This window comes from Oryx dammah, unplaced genomic scaffold (genome assembly GCF_014754425.2).
Source record: "Oryx dammah isolate SB20612 unplaced genomic scaffold, SCBI_Odam_1.1 HiC_scaffold_2, whole genome shotgun sequence".
In the NCBI taxonomy this organism is placed as follows: domain Eukaryota; kingdom Metazoa; phylum Chordata; class Mammalia; order Artiodactyla; family Bovidae; genus Oryx; species Oryx dammah.
This window is the reverse complement of record NW_024070186.1, coordinates 4,841,762-4,859,088: the sequence shown is the minus strand read 5'-3', so window position 1 is coordinate 4,859,088 and position 17,327 is coordinate 4,841,762. Positions and strand designations below refer to the sequence as shown.

The window sequence follows — 17,327 nt, the reverse complement described above, 5'->3', positions numbered from 1 at the left end:
ATAGCCCGCTTGGGCTTCCCTGGTGGCTCAGTGGTAAAGAATCCTCCTGCCAATGCAGGAGACACAGGTGTGATCCCTGATCTAGGAAGATCCTGCATGCGGAGCAGCCAAGCCTGTGTGTCACAACCACCGAGCCTGTGCGCTAGAGCCCGGGAGCACCAGCTACTGAGCAGATGTGCCGCAGCTACTGAATCCACGTGCCCTAGAGCCTGTACTCCCCAACAAGAGGAGCCAGCGCAATGAGAAGCCCACCCACTGCAACTAGAGACTAGCCCCTGCTCGCCACAGCTAGACAGAAGCCCACTCAGCAACAGAGACCCAACACAGCCAAAACCAGATAAATATAAATTAGATGATTAAAAAAGAAAAGGACACAGCCTCCTTTAACATGATTGTACAGGTAAAGAATCAGAGATTAAGAACCAGGATTAAGGGCAACAGCAACTAACCTGTTTATAAAACCAACTCAATAAGTACGATTTCAACTGTCCTGCTGGTCATGCAAGACAAGGTGAAAAATTAAATACATTCTTGCATACTGAGCTGGGATCTTTAATAAACAATTAAAGAGACTTATATACACATTTGCTTAAAGAGACTTATATACACATTCACTTACATATATAGATATGGAATATACACATATTCATCCCAAAATATTAAGTGTTTTTCTTTAGGTAAAAGAATTATCGATGTTTTTTTAAATATTCTTCCTAGCACTCGTCTTAGTTTTTCACTAAGTCATTTCCTCAAACATATGACCCCCCTGTCTTCCCACCACAGAGCACCGGTTCTCCACTGGATAAAATCATGTGTTGATATTTTCAGGAACATGTTCTCAGTAATAATAATCTAATTACCAACAGTTCATGTTTGCATTTGCCATACCGCCCAAACCATGGATGAGACCGGGGCCAGAAACAACAAGGCAGACTCCTGGCCTGAAAGCAAAACAGAATTGATTACATTAAAAGCAGGTCAGATGCACTACTTGATTCATGCCGCTTTAGAGTGGAATGTAATCTTCCTGGACTTCAAAGGAAGGATACATGGGTCTTTACTAAAGCTGTAAAGCAATTATCAGAATATTTTTGAGTTAGTTTTTTAAAAAAATGATTATCAGTCTTCCTGCAAGAAATAAGGTATTTACCATCCTCACACTGTATTTCACTAAACTTTTCATATTTTGCTCCTACTATATTTGGGCTAAATCAAGGTGATTGCATACAGAAGCAAATTTTTGACTACTCAGTGTACTTTTGTATGTAAAAAAAAGTGGTTTTTAAAAATTTCTTAACAAGTAAATATATAACGTAAATTGGTCTTTGACAGAAAGTAATTCTGAAATGCCGTGTTCTGCTCCAATTTTTTAAGTTGAACTTGAATGCTTTACCCTAGATGACTTTCTAAGCTTAAAGCACTGAAGAAAATGGTATCTCCATACAATTCAGCTTACCAGTTTCAATTTATAAAGTTAACTTCTTAGGAACCTCTATTTAAGACAGCCTTTAAATTGGTACAGCCACTATGAAAAACAATGTGGAGGCTTCTCAAAAAACTAAAAATAGAACTATCATACAATCCAGCAATTCCATCCTGGGCATTTATCAAAAGAAAACACAAACACTAATTCCAAAAGATACATGTACCTAGGTTCATGCAGCACTATTTACAAAAGTCATTGTACAGAAGCAACATCACTGTCCATCCATGAATGAATGAATGAAGATGTGTGTGTATATATACACACATAAAGAAATATTAGCAATAAAAAAGAATGAAATCTCATGAATGAAATCTTTGTGGCAACATGGATAAACTTGGAGGATATTATGCTTAGTGAAGTAAGTCAGAGAAAATAAAATACCATATGATTTCACTTATATGTGAACTCTCAAAAACAAAGCAATGAACAAACAAAACAGACTCATAGACACAGAGGAAAAACTGGTGGCTGCTACAGGGAAGGTGGGTAGAGAAATGGATAAAATTGGTGAAGGGGATTAAGAGGTACAAACTGCCAGCTATAAAATAAGTAAGTCATTGGGATGAAATGTACAGCATAGGGAACACAGTCAATAATACTGTATGTAACAACTTTGTATGGTAACAGATGGGAGCTGGTTTTACTGTGGTTACCATTTCATAATGTATAAAAATATCAAATCACTATGTTGGGACACCTAAAACTCATTTAATACTATATGTTAATTACAACTCAAGTTTAATAAAGAAGCTAAAATAAAACATAGACTTGAGCTTACCTGCCTGTCAGATATCCAACTGCCGAGGCAGCATAGCAAGCCTACAAAGAAAAAGCACTGGGACTTAAGCATTTTGGAACTTTTATAGTATTAAATCATATTAAGTAATAAGTATTATATATGTATAAAGTATGTATGTAATAATTTACTCTCAATAAGGGGAAAATGGAATACTTTTCGTTTTAACAAGTAATCTTCTATCTGTACATTTCAGATAGTCAGTTAAGAATCTAAATCTGATATTTAGTTTTTCAAGGAATTTGTCCATATCATCTGGTTTCTTCATAATGTCATCTTGCTGCTACTGCTGCTGCTAAGTCGCTTCAGTCGTGTCCGACTCTGCGACCCCATAGATGGCAGCCCACTAGGCTCTGCCGTCCCTGGGATTCTCCAGGCAAGAATACTGGAGTGGGTTGCCATTTCCTTCTCCAATGCATCAAAGTGAAAAGTGAAAGATAAATATCATCTTATAATTGCTTAAACATCTGCAGGATCAATAGAATGCCCTCTTTTTTATTCCTAACATTGATAATTTGTGCTTTTTATGTTTTATTCTTTATCAGTCTTTACAGAGATTTACCAAATTTATTGATCTTTTCAAAGACACAATTTTTGGATCTGTGGCTTTTTCTCTACTGTTCCTTTGTTTTCTCCTCCACTGATTTCCACTCTCATGTTTATCATTTTACTACTTTCAGTTTGGATTTACTTTGGTTTCCTTTTTCTAGCTTCTTAAAATGCATGTTCAGAGCACTGATTTTTTATCTTCTTTACTAAGAGATTCATTTAAAACTATTTCCTCTAGGAACTGTTTAGCTGTAGCTCACATGTTTGAGATCTCATTTTCTCATCATCATTCAATTCGTTTTCCATTTTTCATTGGGATTTCTTCTTCATCCCACTGGTTAGTTAGGCTTCATGGTGACATCTCCCTCTTCATCCCTGATACTGGTAATTTGTATTTTTTTTTCTCTTTTATTCTTAATCAATCTGCTGTGAAGTTTATTGATTTTAATTAATCTTTTCAAATATTTACAATGCATTGAATTTTCAAATGTTTGGGAATTTTCCATCTTCCTCTTTTTAAATTCCAGTTTATTTCCACATGGTCCACTCACACATACTATTTATTTTCAATCCTTGCTTGGAGATGGATTGAAATTTCCTTTATGGCCTTCATATGGTTAGTCTTGGAGAAGGCAATGGCAACTCACTCCAGTACTCTCGTCTGGAGAATCCCAGGGACAGAGGAGCCTAGTGGGCTGCCGTCTGCAGGGTCGCACAGAGTTGGACACGACTGAAGCAACTTAGCAGCAGCAGCAGCATAGTTAGTTTTTATTTTTAAACTGCACTTCAGCACATTACAGAAAGAGGGGGAAGGTACTAAACACAAGATAACCTGGGAAAATGCTAAATGTCCTTTAGGAAGAAATGAGATGGGGTTGACAAAACGTCCTAACTTCCTTTCTTGGGCTTCTAAACAAGCCTCTAAGAAGGGTGGCAATGTGATGAGGTGGAATGAGCACTGGCCTGGGTCTTGGGACATCTCTGGAGTTCAGTCGCGGCTTTATCATTTGTGATGCCTGTCACCTTGCAGAGCCACCTACTACACAACCTGAGACGTGACCTTTCCCCATTCATGTTGCAGGTACTATCATAGGCAGGCCCCACGGATAAACTGGGGATACAGACGTGCGAAAAAGAAATATGTACAGTCTAATAGAGAAGTCAGACGAGGCAAATAATACACAGAAACAGACACATAACAATAGCTAGTTTTAGGAATGAAGCACAGGGGCCCAGGATTCAGACCAGGTAACTGTCCCTTCCGATTCTGACACTCTGTAGACTTGGCAGAGTTCCATACTTTGTTGTTGTAAGAGCAAGGACTCCAGAGCGAGAACACATGGGTTCAAATCCTGGTTCCGCCCATACCAGCTGTCTCCTTGAGCAAGTTTCTTCACTTCTGTGTGTGTGTAGTGGGGGGGGGGGGGGGAGTCTTCTTTTAATAAATTTACTTTACATTTATTTATTTTTAACTGGAGCCTCGCTGTTCTCATCTGCAGTGACGATTAACAATCGGTCTTGCCTCCCAGGAGCGTTGTGACTGATAAGCGTAAAGTATTAGAGGAGTGAGCGGTAAGCAGCTACTGTCTGCAGTGAATTATCTGTCGTCACTGTTACTCATTCCCGAGAACGCGCTGGGCTCTGAGTCCATACTTACTGCCTGCTCATTCCTCATCCCGATGTATCTGATGCCCACCTCCTGCGCAGCAAGGGCGATTTCGGTCACCGGGATGCCTACGATGCCGAACATGTAATTCACGTCCTGGGGGGCGGCCAAAAGCAGAGGAATGAGGCCGGGACCCCAGCCAGCCCTTTCGAGGCGGTAAAAAGAAAACCTCCCGCAAACCTCCCTCTGCCCACCTCCCCATCCCGCCGCTTTCCCGTTTCCAAGACAACGCAGAGGCCCCGTCGGCTTCCGTAGGACTCTCTGCAGCGGGCAGGCCTCACACCTGGGTTTTCAGGGCCTGGGCGATGACTCGCGCCCCGGACACCTGCCCCTCGAGCCCGTCACTGCGCGCCGCTAGGTTACTTTCTGACATCTCCCACCGCAGCGGACAGCAGGCTAGCGCGGAATCACCCTGTCAAGCCAGCCCCTGAGGACACCAACCGTGAGGCCGCTCCTCTGAGGGAGGAGGGGAGCGATCGGCCCCTTTAAAGAGGGGGAGGGACGGGGCTGCAGCCAGCCCACTGGCGCTGAGGCGCCGGTAAACACTCTCTCCTGTCGGGGCCGGCCCTTCTCCCCGGCCCGCCCCTCACGGAACCCGGGAGGAGGAGGCGGAGGCCTCCGCCGAGCGCGTGAGAGGTGGGTGGGCAGTGGGGTCTGGGGCCTCAGCCCACCACACACAGCCTTTTCGGAACTGGGAAGGGCGGGTGGCGCCTGCGCAGAGTCTGAGCGGGGTTGGCGTGGGGGGGAAACCGCCGCAGAAGGGGGCGTGGCGCGCGCTCGTGGCCCCGCCCCACAGCCTTTTCAGAACGCGGCAGGGCGGGTGGCGCCTGCGCAGAGCTGGGCGGAAGGGGGGCCGGGGCGGGGCCGCGGCAGAAAGGGGCGTGGCTCCGGGGGCTGAGCGCGGGTTTTGCTGGGACGCGAGCGGTGGGATGGCGCCGGGTGTTGGTCGAGGCGGCTCTTTTTTTTGCGTTGTGTGGTCATGTCCCCGCGTCCCCTTGTATTCTAGGCTTTGACGTACACGCTTATTTGATGGGTACCTTTGTAACTTTGCAATCCGTGAAGATAAATGCCAACTAATTAAATCCGTAAGCGGATGTGTACTCTTTACCTTAGACGTGGACACCGAATCTCCCAGCGACAGCTGAAGTAACTTGCCCAGAGGAAGGCTTGTGCGCCCTTCACCCTTCCGCTCTTTAGCCACAGGAGATAAGAAGGGCCCCTTGAGCCTAGTTACTTCTGACGGTTATTTTCTGTAATCGTTGCTAATAACCCTTCACCCTGCCTTTACAGTGAAGTCAGGAAATGGTGGGGAGAGTTGTGAGTCTTGAGTCAGCCTCTCATCATAACCAGCTCCTGCAGCTGAGAACCGTTTTGTAAAAAAAAAAAAAATGTGTTGAATTGATTTACAGTGTTAATTTCTGCTGTACAACGGAGTGATTCAGTTCTGCCTCTACGTACACACTTCTTTTTCATACTCTTTTCTATCATGGTTTATCACAGGAAGAGAACCTTTTAAAATGCATTTTTGAGTGAAAATGTCTTTATAGTGTGTGGTTCATGATGCCAGGGCCTCAGGAGCATTAGACTACCTGCTTAGTAGCAAACAGAACTTCTCACATCATGAGGAAGAGTGGAAGCTTTCGAGGATTTGAAGTGTTTTAAAGCAGAAAGACTAGTAATATGTGGGAAGGAAAGAAACCAGAGCAGCTTCCCAGGTGGCGCTAGTGGTAAAGAACCACCTGCCCATGCAGGAGACAAGAGAGGGGTTTGATCCCTGGGTGGGGAAGATCCCCTGGAGGAGGGCAGCACGGTACACTCCAATGTTCTTACCTGGAGAATCCCCGTGGACAGAGGAGCCTGGTGGGCTACAGTCCATGGAGTCGCAAAGAGTCAGACACAACTGAGCACCTTAAAACAGGCAAAGAAGCCAGAAGCAAGGAGAATGGGTCCTGGGTAGTGAAATGAATGAGAAACTTTGGAAATGAAAGAATTCCTGAACTCATTGAGCCCTTCCAAAAAGGTTTCCCCTCGCATTTCAAGTCCTAACTCCCACTCTAAGCAAAGGAATGAGAATGGCTGCCTCTTTGCGTATGGGGACCCAGCCTAATGTAGCCCATCTAAGAGGGAGATTTCTTTAAAGTTTTCGAGTTCATCTAAAAAATAAAAGCAGATCTTGCATTGTATTCCAGAATCTGCCCATATTTTAATATAAAAGTGATCTTTTTAATTGAGGTAAACATACACTTAAATGTACAGATCTTAAATAAGTTTTGACACTTGTAGCCACCAAAATACAAATGGCGTTTTAAAATACCTATGAAACTTCGCATTCGGAAAGATGCCAACTTTGAACACAAAATGTTCTTTGTGTGTCTTTGAATAATCCTTGGCACAGTATCCCCTGCCCCTGTTTGAGAACCATAGACCCTTCATCTCTCTTATCATGTGGGATTGTTTCTGTCAGTACCTATGTGACAGTTTCTACCCCTCAAGCATCAGAATTGCATGGAAAGCCTTTTATTTTTAACTTTATTAAAAAAAAAAAAACATTTATTTTTGGCTGCGTCAGGTCTTAGTTGCGCCATGAAGTCTCCTTGTTGGGCGTGTGGGCTTCTCTCTAGTTACAGCAGGAGGGCTCAGTAATTGTGGCTTGAGGGCTTAGCTGCCCAGCGGCATGTGGAATCTTGGGCTTCCCAGGTGGGGCTAGTGGTAAAGAACCTGACTGCCAGTGAGGGAATGTAAGAGATCTGGGTTCGATCCCCGGGTCAGGAAGATCCCCTGGAGGAGGGCATGGCAACTCACTCTAGTATTCTTGCCTGGAGAATCCCATGGACAGAGGAGTCTGGCAGGCTCTAGTCCATGGGGTCACAAAGAGTCGGACACAACTGAAGTGACATAGCACACAGTTAAGCATGTGGCATCTTAGTTCACCAACCAGGAAGTAGTCTTAATCACGGGACCACCAGGGAAGTTCCTGGAAAGTTTTTTAAATATACAGTTGCTTGGGCCTACCCCACATCTTCTGAATCAGCATCTTAGGACAAATTAGGCACCTGTGTTTTTTTAAAAGCTGCTATCTAAATTTGATTTGCAGCCTGACTTGAGAAGCACCAGCTCCATACTCATGCTGGACACATGAGTTAATAATTAAATGTGTGCTTGCCTGTTATCAAATACTGATGGTTAATTTGGATTTATGGGTTCAAGGCTAGTTTGACATTAATAGCACAGAATGTGTAGGTGGTGGTTAGTCAGTTCATGGGGACTTGGGTTCGCTGGTGTCCCAAAAGAATCACTGACAGAATCACTCAGTATATAGTGTGAAAACTGAACTATGAATTGGAACAAATCCCCTGAATTCAGATTAACATTGTGCAAAAGGATAAATTCTCAACTGACTAGACTCTGCCCTTTAGCTGGGGGAGAAGTCGATGAGACTGTTGAAACTTGTTTGACCTTTACACCTTTGAGTACAGGGCATAACATTCCATGGTGAACTTGGGTCTGATGATTCAGCAGAAGTACTGAGATTCTCCCTCCAAGATTTGCAGGCACTTGGAGCAACTGCCTTCAATCCAATGGCAGTGAGCAGATTCCAGGGTTCTTTAGTAACTTATCCAAGGCCTTTATGCATACACTGTAAGCATTAGCCACGTTCTTTATTATTTAAATTGGTGGTAGGCATCAAATTTTATTGGTTGGATATTTTATTGAAATTTTGTTTGTTTTGCATTGTTTATTGGTGGAATGAGGCCACAGGAGGAGTAAGTCTAGTTTGTTTGTTTTGTAAAAGAAAAGGCTGGAGTAATGATAACATGCTCTACAAAGAGGAGGGTCAGTCATCAAAGAGTTTTCATACTGGTTACTCTATTTGTGAGTTCTAGACCTGAGATCCTACATTGCAGGTGGCTTCTTTACCACCGAACCACCAGGGAAGCCCAGTAACTTCTTAGGCCCCAGAATTATGATATTGTGTTTTAACTTTAGTAAACTAACAAGGACACTGAAAATCCATGTGATTATTTGAAAGCATAACACTAACTGAACCTGTAAGAAATATTCTCATAAGCATATTTTATCAAAATGTGAAGTGTTTGGTTATTGTGTGAAGAAATGAATTGGGATTATTTATGATGCATTATAGAATGGCTGAAAATAAAATAAAATTGACTGAAACAGAGGAGGAAACTGGAACTGAGTATCTTAAATACAAACAAAAGCAATAAGAGCCCAAAAGGAAGTCTATGTAGAACACTATTTTTTAAACCAAACTTGAAAACTGTACAGCAAATGGTTCTTTGAATAAAGCAGGTTAAATTAATTTTGTTTGCTTCTCATTAAGCTTATGAACTGTACTGAATCTCAGAAATAGGTCTGAAGTGAAGCCAGTGAGAAGCAACTTCATTATTGAACCAGCAGGGCCAGATTTAATGGCTGTTACTAGCAGACAGGGACTGGGAGTTTTTCCCAGTTACTGTGTGACCTAGAGAAAGGTTGGATCCCTGCCCTTGGTCTGCAGGCTCTTCATCTTTGCTTTGCTTTTTAATGCCAATGAGACTCAGCAAGACCCACAACTGGAGTGGAAGCACTCTGGGGGCAGAAACTGAAGGAGCTTTGTTTCTATTTTAGCTTTATTTTCATCCGCTGTGTGCTTTTTTTGTTTTGTTTTTTTTTTAAACAAATATGGGGTTTGACATCAGCAATTAATAGATCACTGATATGGTGTCTATTTTTTGGAAAATACACCAGAAATGGTGACAACTATAGGTCATGCTGTGAGGACATAAGTGATTTATTTCAAATGGCTTAGAAGTCATAATGTTGAATGTCTCCATATGCTAGTGTTAGGTAAAAAGATGACCAGGACACCAAAAAAGTGTCTAACAGGCTTTTTAATGGTGAAGCGCTCCCAGGCGGGATTCCTGGACCGGAACAAGGCAGGTCGAGGAAGTCCGCACCCAGACCATGTTGGGGGTGGTTTTTATACGTTCGTTGCGAGGGATGGTCAGGCTAGATGGACGGGGGCTTGGATAGGTCACCAGGCCGAGGCATCATGGGCTGACAGGTACTTCTATGTGGCTGGGGTGGGCGGCTTTAGCTGGTGAAGTGTGCTGTCGTTGGTCCCTGGGATCTGGGAGGCTCCTTCTGTTAGGGACTTCCCCCGCTGGCAGGAGAGAGAGGAGGGGCAGCCCATCATGGCCCCCGGGATCCAGCCTTACATTTTGACCCTTTTGATAGGATAAGGGGCACCGTTATTGCTTCTGGCTACTTCCTGCTGAACTGGGACGTCGCTGGGGCTGAGGGTCGTGGCCGGATCCCGGTGACCTTTAGGGGGCCTCAGGGTCTCTGGACGGGAGCTTGGAGTATCAACATCTGTCCAGTAGCTGTCTGGGCCAGCTCCCTGACCCTCCAGAGGATGATCTGAAAAACACAAGGTCTTATTGACAGGATGAGGAGCAAGGCTGCAAGGGGTCTGAGAAGTAGGAAAAGCCATTTTGCCCAAGACAACCTCCACCATCCCGAGAAATCGAAACCGTCTGACTCAGCCTGTCCAAGTCTGATGCTCTCTCTCGGCTCTCGGACCTTGTTCTGAACTATCCCCAAGGCATTAACGAAGAAAAAAACAACAGTCTTCCCTTAGGAATTGACAGGTTCCCCCTTTTTCAGCCATTAGCAGGTCTAGGGCCCTTTGATTTTGGAGAGCCGCTGCTGCCAGAGAGGTTGTCTGGGTCTGTAATGCCATTACGGAATCTGGCACCTTGTCCAGGTCTCAATTGAGGTCTGCAGACAGCTTATAGTAGAAGTGCGTGGCTGATCCCAATCCTCCCGCCCCCAGTCCTAAGGCCGTGAATAAACCTCCCCCGAGGAGCAGGGGAGCTGCAGCTAGTGTCCTCCGGTGGTGGGTTGACTGGGTTTGGTCCTCCATTGCCTGGGGTGTCAGAATGGTCAGGTAGGGAGTAAGGAAGATTGGGGTGTAAGGCTGAGTCCAGTTGGGCGGGAAGCATTGTAATAACGTGGTTTGATTGCAGAGAAAGAATATCCCAGGTTTTCCACATACCAGAGGGTTTGGGGATAGGGGGTCTCGTCTTGAGCCGTCTCAGGCCACTGTGGTTAATGAGGTGTCATTGGCCAGGACACAAGAGGCGTTGGCTGGGAGGTACAGTAACCTCAGTGGTCAAGGGCCCCATTGGCCAGGTTATTTCAGTGGCATTTTGAGTGAGATTTTGGGCCTCTGTCTATTTTTGGGGGATCGGTCGGGCGAGGAGTGGTTGGGGTCTCAAGGGAAGACAGAGCCCATGGAACACTCCCGATTAGATTTTGCTGCTGCAGGAGTAGCAAGTGATTTTTCCCATACATTCTCTAACTTTATTTTAGGAAAAAACATTCTGTCTATTAGTTTTAGCTATGCTGCTGTGGCCACTCTAATTCTGCTTTTCATAATTATTCTTCCTTGTATTGTTAGAACTCTTTGACAGAGCACTCAGAAGCTCGTAACTGAATTACATCTGGCTGTCTTAAAAAATAAAAAAGGGGGAGATGCCGGGAGCCAGCACGGGCGATCCCACCCATGACAAGGTCATGCAGGAAGAGTCCTGATAAGCAAGGCCTCAGGACTCAACGGACCCCCTGGACCTGCTTGAGCATCTACCCCAAAACCAGAATCTGTCTTACTATTTTATGCCTTTCATCAACTCTTCTGACATTAACAGGGGGCTGTCCCCGACCACCTTTCTCTGGAAAGAGTTAACTTAGGGCTCTAGTTGATAAATCTCCTGGGCATGAAGAGAGTGTTTCAAACTCCTGTTAGCATTCTAGCTTACTTGGCAGGTTTATCCAGACTCTTGCAACATTGTTGTGCCAATGCTTGCTGCCAAGTTCTCACATGCCTTATCCATTGTGTTCCTGGGAGTGCATATAGTCAGGATGTAGAAAAAACAAGCAGCAGCTTTAGCATTAGCAACATTAGACTTTGAATTAATAAGTTCTTTCTTTGCTGTAACCTACTGAATTTTTGCTCCATAAAAATGTAACTCTGTACTTTAAGGGTGATGCAGGCTAGGAATTTAAAAAGAAACACTTTAAGGGAAAATTATTGTTCTGGCTGACTAACCTTTATCAAAAAGGGGTCATAAAATATCAACAGGCCTCTGGGCCAGAAGATAATGTACAAAAAATAAGACTCTTGCAGAAAGGGACCTGATACCGATAAAAGTTAATACTGACGGAATGTTGAGTTGACTCTGCATTTTTCACCTTGCTGTATGTACAGCTCAGGGTAGGAGTTTATTGGGCTCATGGTGTGGATTAGAGGCTTTAGTTGTCAACGTTATTAAGTCCTGTTGGAGCTTATGTTGGATTGGTTTTGTCTCTGATCTTGGGCCCCCTTTCCGTCTGTCTTTCCATAGTGGGTTTGTATGGTGAAACAGAGGTCTTTGTCTCTAGCTTTATAGCAGTTAGAGGCTGAGTTTGATTTGTCAGTCCCAAGGCTCTTGGCTGTCCAATACCATTTACCCCCATGGGAGCATGGGTGGGCAGGTGAGACATAACAGTCTTGGTGGACATAAGTGTAGGCTGTGAACCCAGTGTTTTGTTTTGTTTTGTTTTGTTTTTTTTGGTCTCGTTTGGTGTAGCCCTGAGGGCAGGGCGTAGGTTGTCCCACCCATGTTATCACTGCCAGGAGGAATAGTGACAAGAGCATGTTTAGCTATGATATTAGGAGGAGAGTGATAAAGGAGAAAAAATCAATTTGAGCTTTTGTGAAAAGGAGGAAGGTCTCCTGTAAGTGCAGATCAGAAATTGCCTGGATGAAAGAGTCACAGTCAGTAATCGGGGTAGCCAGCCAGAGGTCTTGTAGTAGGGTCAAGATAAAGTCCTCAAGGCAGGCTAGAGACATGCGGCCAGGTCAGGCTGTTCCAAAGGAATAGCACCCCAGGAGTAGTGAACAGATGATAAGGTAAGTAAGGGCCAGTGAAAGTCGGAGTGTGGGCAGCCAGTCCTGGGGGAGCCGTGACAGCCAGTCCAATGTTGAAGAGTATAGCCAAAGTTGTGATTGGCAATAGCCACAGCGGATGAGGCCAGAAAAGCATTGGACAGGGCGTGTCACTCACTGGTGGGAGGCAGGGGTGTCTTAGTAATGGTGAATTGCTGGAGCCAGAGAAGCTGCTGCCGCCAGGGCACATAGGCAGGGGAACCATCCCCAGACGGTGGGGTCTAACTGTTTGGAGATAAATGCCACTGGCAGCATTTTAGGGCCCGCAGGCTGTATGAGGGCTCGAAAGGCTATGCCCCCTTTTTCATCAGTGTACAGGTGATAGGGGAGGTTGGGATTGGGCAGGAAGAGCAGGGAAGAGGACAGCAAAGCTGAGTGGAGGTTATAGAAAGCCTTTTGAACCTCTGTTTCTGAAAAGAGTGGTCCAGTAGGGGTGTCTTTTGCAGCTGTGTAGAGGGGTTTTTCTTTTTGTTGACTGTATAGAGCTTCTCCATCTTTGGCTGCAAAGAATATAATCAATCTGATCTGGTGATGTCCATGTGTAGAGTCTTCTCTTGTGTTGTTGGAAGAGGGTGTTTGCTATGACCAGTGCATTTTCTTGGCAAAACTCTATTAGTCTTTGCCCTGCTTCATTCCGCATTCCAAGCCCAAATTTGCCTGTTACTCCAGGTGTTTCTTGACTTCCTACTTTTGCATTCCAGTCCCCTATAATGAAAAGGACATCTTTTTTGGATGTTAGTTCTAAAAGGTCTGTAGGTCTTCATAAAACCGTTCAACTTCAGTTTCTTCAGTGTTACTGGGTGGGGCATAGACTTGGATAACTGTGATATTGAATGGTTTGCCTTGGAGACGCACAGAGATCATTCTGTCGTTTTTGAGATTGCATCCAAGTACTGCATTTCGGACTCTTTTGTTGACCATGATGGCTACTCCATTTCTTCTGAGGGATTCCTGCCTGCAGTAGTAGATATAATGGTCATCTGAGTTAAATTCATCCATTTCAGTCCATTTTAGTTCGCTGATTCCTAGAATGTTGATGTTCACTCTTGCCATCTCTTGTTTGACCATTTCTAATTTACCTTGATTCATGGACCTGACATTCCAGGTTCCTATGCAATATTGCTCTTCACAGCCTAGATCTGATAGATATATAGAGTGCCTGATGAACTATGGAATGAGGTTCATGATACTGTACAGGAGACAGGCATCAAGACCATCCCCATGGAAAAAAAATGCAAAAAAGCAAAATGGCTGTCTGGGGAGGCCTTGCAAATAGCTGTGAAAAGAAGAGAAGTGAAAAGCAAAGGAGAAAAGGAAAGATATAAGCATCTGAATGCAGAGTTTCAGAGAATAGCAAGAAGAGATAAGAAAGTTTTCTTCAGCGATCAATGCAAAGAAATAGAGGAAAAGAACAGAATGGGAAAGACTAGAGATCTCTTCAAGAAAATTAGAGATACCAAGGAACATTTCATGCAAAGATGGGCTCAATAAAGGACAGAGATGGTATGGACCTAACAAAAGCAGAAGATATTAAGAAGAGGTGGCAAGAATACACAGAAGAACTGTACAAAAAAGATCTTCAAGACCCAGATAATCATGATGGTGTGATCACTAATCCAGAGCCAGACATCTTGGAATGTGAAGTCAAGTGGGCCTTAGAAAGCATCACTATGAACAAAGCTAGTGGAGGTGATGGAATTCCAGTTGAGCTGTTTCAAATCCTGAAAGATGATGCTGTGAAAGTGATGCACTCAATATGCCAGCAAATTTGGAAGACTCAGCAGTGGCCACAGGACTGGAAAAGGTCAGTGTTCATTCCAATCCCAAAGAAAGGCAATGCCAAAGAATGCTCAAACTACTGTACAATTGCACTCATCTCACATGCTAGTAAAGTAATGCTCAAAATTCTCCAAGCCAGGCTTCAGCAATACGTGAACCGTGAATTTCCTAATGTTCAAGCTGGTTTTAGAAAAGGCAGAGGAACCAGAGATCAAATTGCCAACATCCGCTGGATCATGGAAAAAGCAAGAGAGTTCCAGAAAAACATCTATTTCTGCTTTATTGACTATGCCAAAGCCTTTGACTGTGTGGATCACAATAAACTGTGGAAAATTCTGAGAGAGATGGGAATACCAGATCACCTAACCTGCCTCTTGAGAAATCTGTATGCAGGTCAGGAAGCAACAGTTAGAACTGGACATGGAACAACAGACTGGTTCCAAATGGGAAAAGGAGTACGTCAAGGCTGTATATTGTCACCCTGCTTATTTAACTTATATGCAGAGTACATCATGAGAAACGCTGGACTGGAAGAAACACAAGCTGGAATCAAGATTGTGAGGAGAAATATCAATCACCTCAGATATGCAGATGACACCACCCTTATGGCAGAAAGTGAAGAGGAGCTAAAAAGCCTCTTGATGAAAGTGAAAGAGGAGAGTGAAAAAGTTGGCTTAAAGCTCAACATTCAGAAAACGAAGATCATGGCATGCAGTCCCATCACTTCATGGGAAATAGATGGGGAAACAGTGGAAACAGTGTCAGACTTTATTTTTGGGGGCTCCCAAATCACTGCAGATGGTGACTGCAGCCATGAAATTAAAAGACACTTACTCCTTGGAAGAAAAGTTATGATTAACCTAGATAGAATATTCAAAAGCAGAGACATTACTTTGCCAACTAAGGTCTGTCTAGTCAAGGCTATGGTTTTTCCTGTGGTCATGTATGGATGTGAGAGTTGGACTGTGAAGAAGGCAGAGCACCGAAGAATTGATGCTTTTGAACTGTGGTGTTGGAGAAGACTCCTGAGAGTCCCTTGGACTGCAAGGAGATCCAACCATTCCATTCTGAAAGAGATCAATCCTGGGATTTCTTTGGAAGGAATGATGCTAAGGCTGAAACTCCAGTACTTTGGCCACCTCATGCGAAGAGTTGACTCATTGGAAAAGACTCTGATGCTGGGAGGGATTGTGGGCAGGAGGAAAAGGGGACGACTGAGGATGAGATGGCTGGATGGCATCACGGACTCAATGGACATGAGTCTGAGTGATCTCCGGGAGTTGGTGATGGACAGGGAAGCCTGGCATGCTGCAATTTATGGGGTCGCAAAGAGTCGGATACGACTGAGTGACTGAACTGAACTGAGAGGGGTTTAGCCAGTGATGCATATTTGGGGACCCAGTGCCGGAAGAATCCTGTTAATCCAAAAAGGACAAGATTTTTTCTCCAGTGGAAGCGGGGCAGAGGTCTCGGAGAAGGCTGAGTCTGTCAGTAGTTAGAGCCTTGGTTGTTAGGGTAATATTTAGACCTAGGTAAGTCACGGGTCGGGGTGAGTTGGGCCTTTTGTTGAGATGTTCGGTATCCTTTAGAGCTAAGGCAGTTAAGAAGAATAGTGGTATGTGTCTGAGAGAGCTTGTGAGGGGCTGCTGAGCAGAAGGTCATCCACATACTGTAAGAGGACACTACTGGCCAAAGGGCACATAGCCAGATCCCAGGCCAGAGCCTGGCCAAAAAAAAAAAAAAAAAAAAAATGGGGGCTGTCTCGAAACCCTTGCGGGAGGACTGTTCACATTAGCTGGGAGTACTGTCTGGTTTCTGGGTCGGTCCATGTAAAAGCAAAGAGGAATTGGCAGTCTGGGTGTAAGGGAATAGTGAAAAAGGCATCTTTGAGGTCTATGACAGTAAAGTGAGTTGTACTGCTAGGGATGTCAGAAAGCAAGATATAAGGATCAGGGACAATCGGATAGGCAGGGATTACGGCCTCATTTATCAGTCAAAGGTCCTGGACCAGTCAGTAGCCGCCAGAAGCTTTCCGTACCGGGAGAATGGAGGTATTGCAGGGCAAGGCCGTGGGGACTAGGAGGCCCTGGCCTAAGAGAGTGTCTATGATTGGTTTAAGACCGCATAGGTGAGTCTGAGAGATGGGGAATTGAGGGCGGCTTGGGAAGTGGGAAGGATCATGTAGTTTGATCAGGATGGGGGTGTGATGGGTTGCTACCAGAGGGATTTCAGTGTCCCAGATGGTAGGGTTGACAATTGGAGCCTCAGGGGAGCAAAGGAAGAGTAGGGGCAAGGTGAGAGATTGGGAAAATGAGAGAGGTAGGTGAATGGAGGCCCTAAGCTTAGCTAAAATGTCCCACCCCAGCAGGGGAGTGGGGCATGAAGGGATTATCAGAAAAGAGTGTGTGAACAAGAAGTGGTCAAGCTGACAGGGCTGTGGCCCAGTCTGCCAGGGTTGTGAAGACGTGCCATCTATACCTACCACCGAGACCTGGGAAGGATGCAAGGTGTCCTCGAAGGAGGGAAGGGCCGAGTAAGTAGCCCCCGTATCCATCAAGAAATTGATAGACTTACCCGCCACTTGAAGCATCACCCTGGGCTCTGCTTGGGTCATGGGGGTCCCCGAGTCTGGGCGCCGTCAATCTTCATCAAAGGAGAGAAGTTCCAAGGTGGGGTTTGGGGAAGAAATGTCCTTTTGGGAGCCCAGACCTCGGCCCAGTAAGGCCAGGGCCTGAGTCGCCCGGGGACAATAACTTGCCCAATGTCCCAGCTGTTTGTAACGAGGGCAGGGCTTTGTCAGGAGCCGGGGGTTTGGGCATTGGTGGGCCCAGTGGCCCTCATGACCACATTTGAAGAAGGCTCCTGGCGGTGGCTTCTGGAGACCCACCCTCTGTCCAGTGGCTGGCCACAGGGCTGCTACCAGTGCCTGGGTGTGTCTCTCAAGGAGGTTAGCCTGGAGTTTGGCTTTTTGTTTAAGCCTTGCCTTGCGGCTGGCTTCGGCGGCTTCCTCTCGGGCGTTATAAACCTTAAAGGCCATTTTTACCAGGTTTTGGAGGGGGGT

The 17,327-nt window shown here is 45.0% G+C and overlaps 2 protein-coding genes across 4 annotated transcripts in view; one reads left to right on the top strand and one right to left on the bottom strand.

The window, feature by feature from the left end:
- Window positions 1–5,276, bottom strand: part of HACL1 (2-hydroxyacyl-CoA lyase 1) — a 39,918-nt gene extending 34,642 nt beyond the window's left edge. Inside the window, exons 1-4 of one of the 2 annotated variants that reach the window (XM_040263692.1) lie at window positions 4,781–5,276; window positions 4,489–4,593; window positions 2,265–2,305; window positions 861–941 (exon numbers count right to left, since the gene is read on the bottom strand). In XM_040263692.1, coding sequence (XP_040119626.1) covers window positions 861–941; window positions 2,265–2,305; window positions 4,489–4,593; window positions 4,781–4,870 — 317 coding nt within the window. In that variant the 5' untranslated portion in view covers window positions 4,871–5,276. The remainder of the gene's footprint in view (window positions 1–860; window positions 942–2,264; window positions 2,306–4,488; window positions 4,594–4,780) is intronic. The other variant, XM_040263699.1, reaches the window with a different exon arrangement.
- The window catches only part of BTD (biotinidase), a 60,690-nt gene continuing 48,112 nt past the window's right edge, over window positions 4,750–17,327 (top strand). The window contains exon 1 of one of the 2 annotated variants that reach the window (XM_040263717.1): window positions 4,750–4,939. The gene's annotated coding sequence lies outside the window, so the exon portion shown is untranslated. Of the gene's footprint in view, window positions 5,134–17,327 lie in introns of both variants that reach the window. The other variant, XM_040263709.1, reaches the window with a different exon arrangement.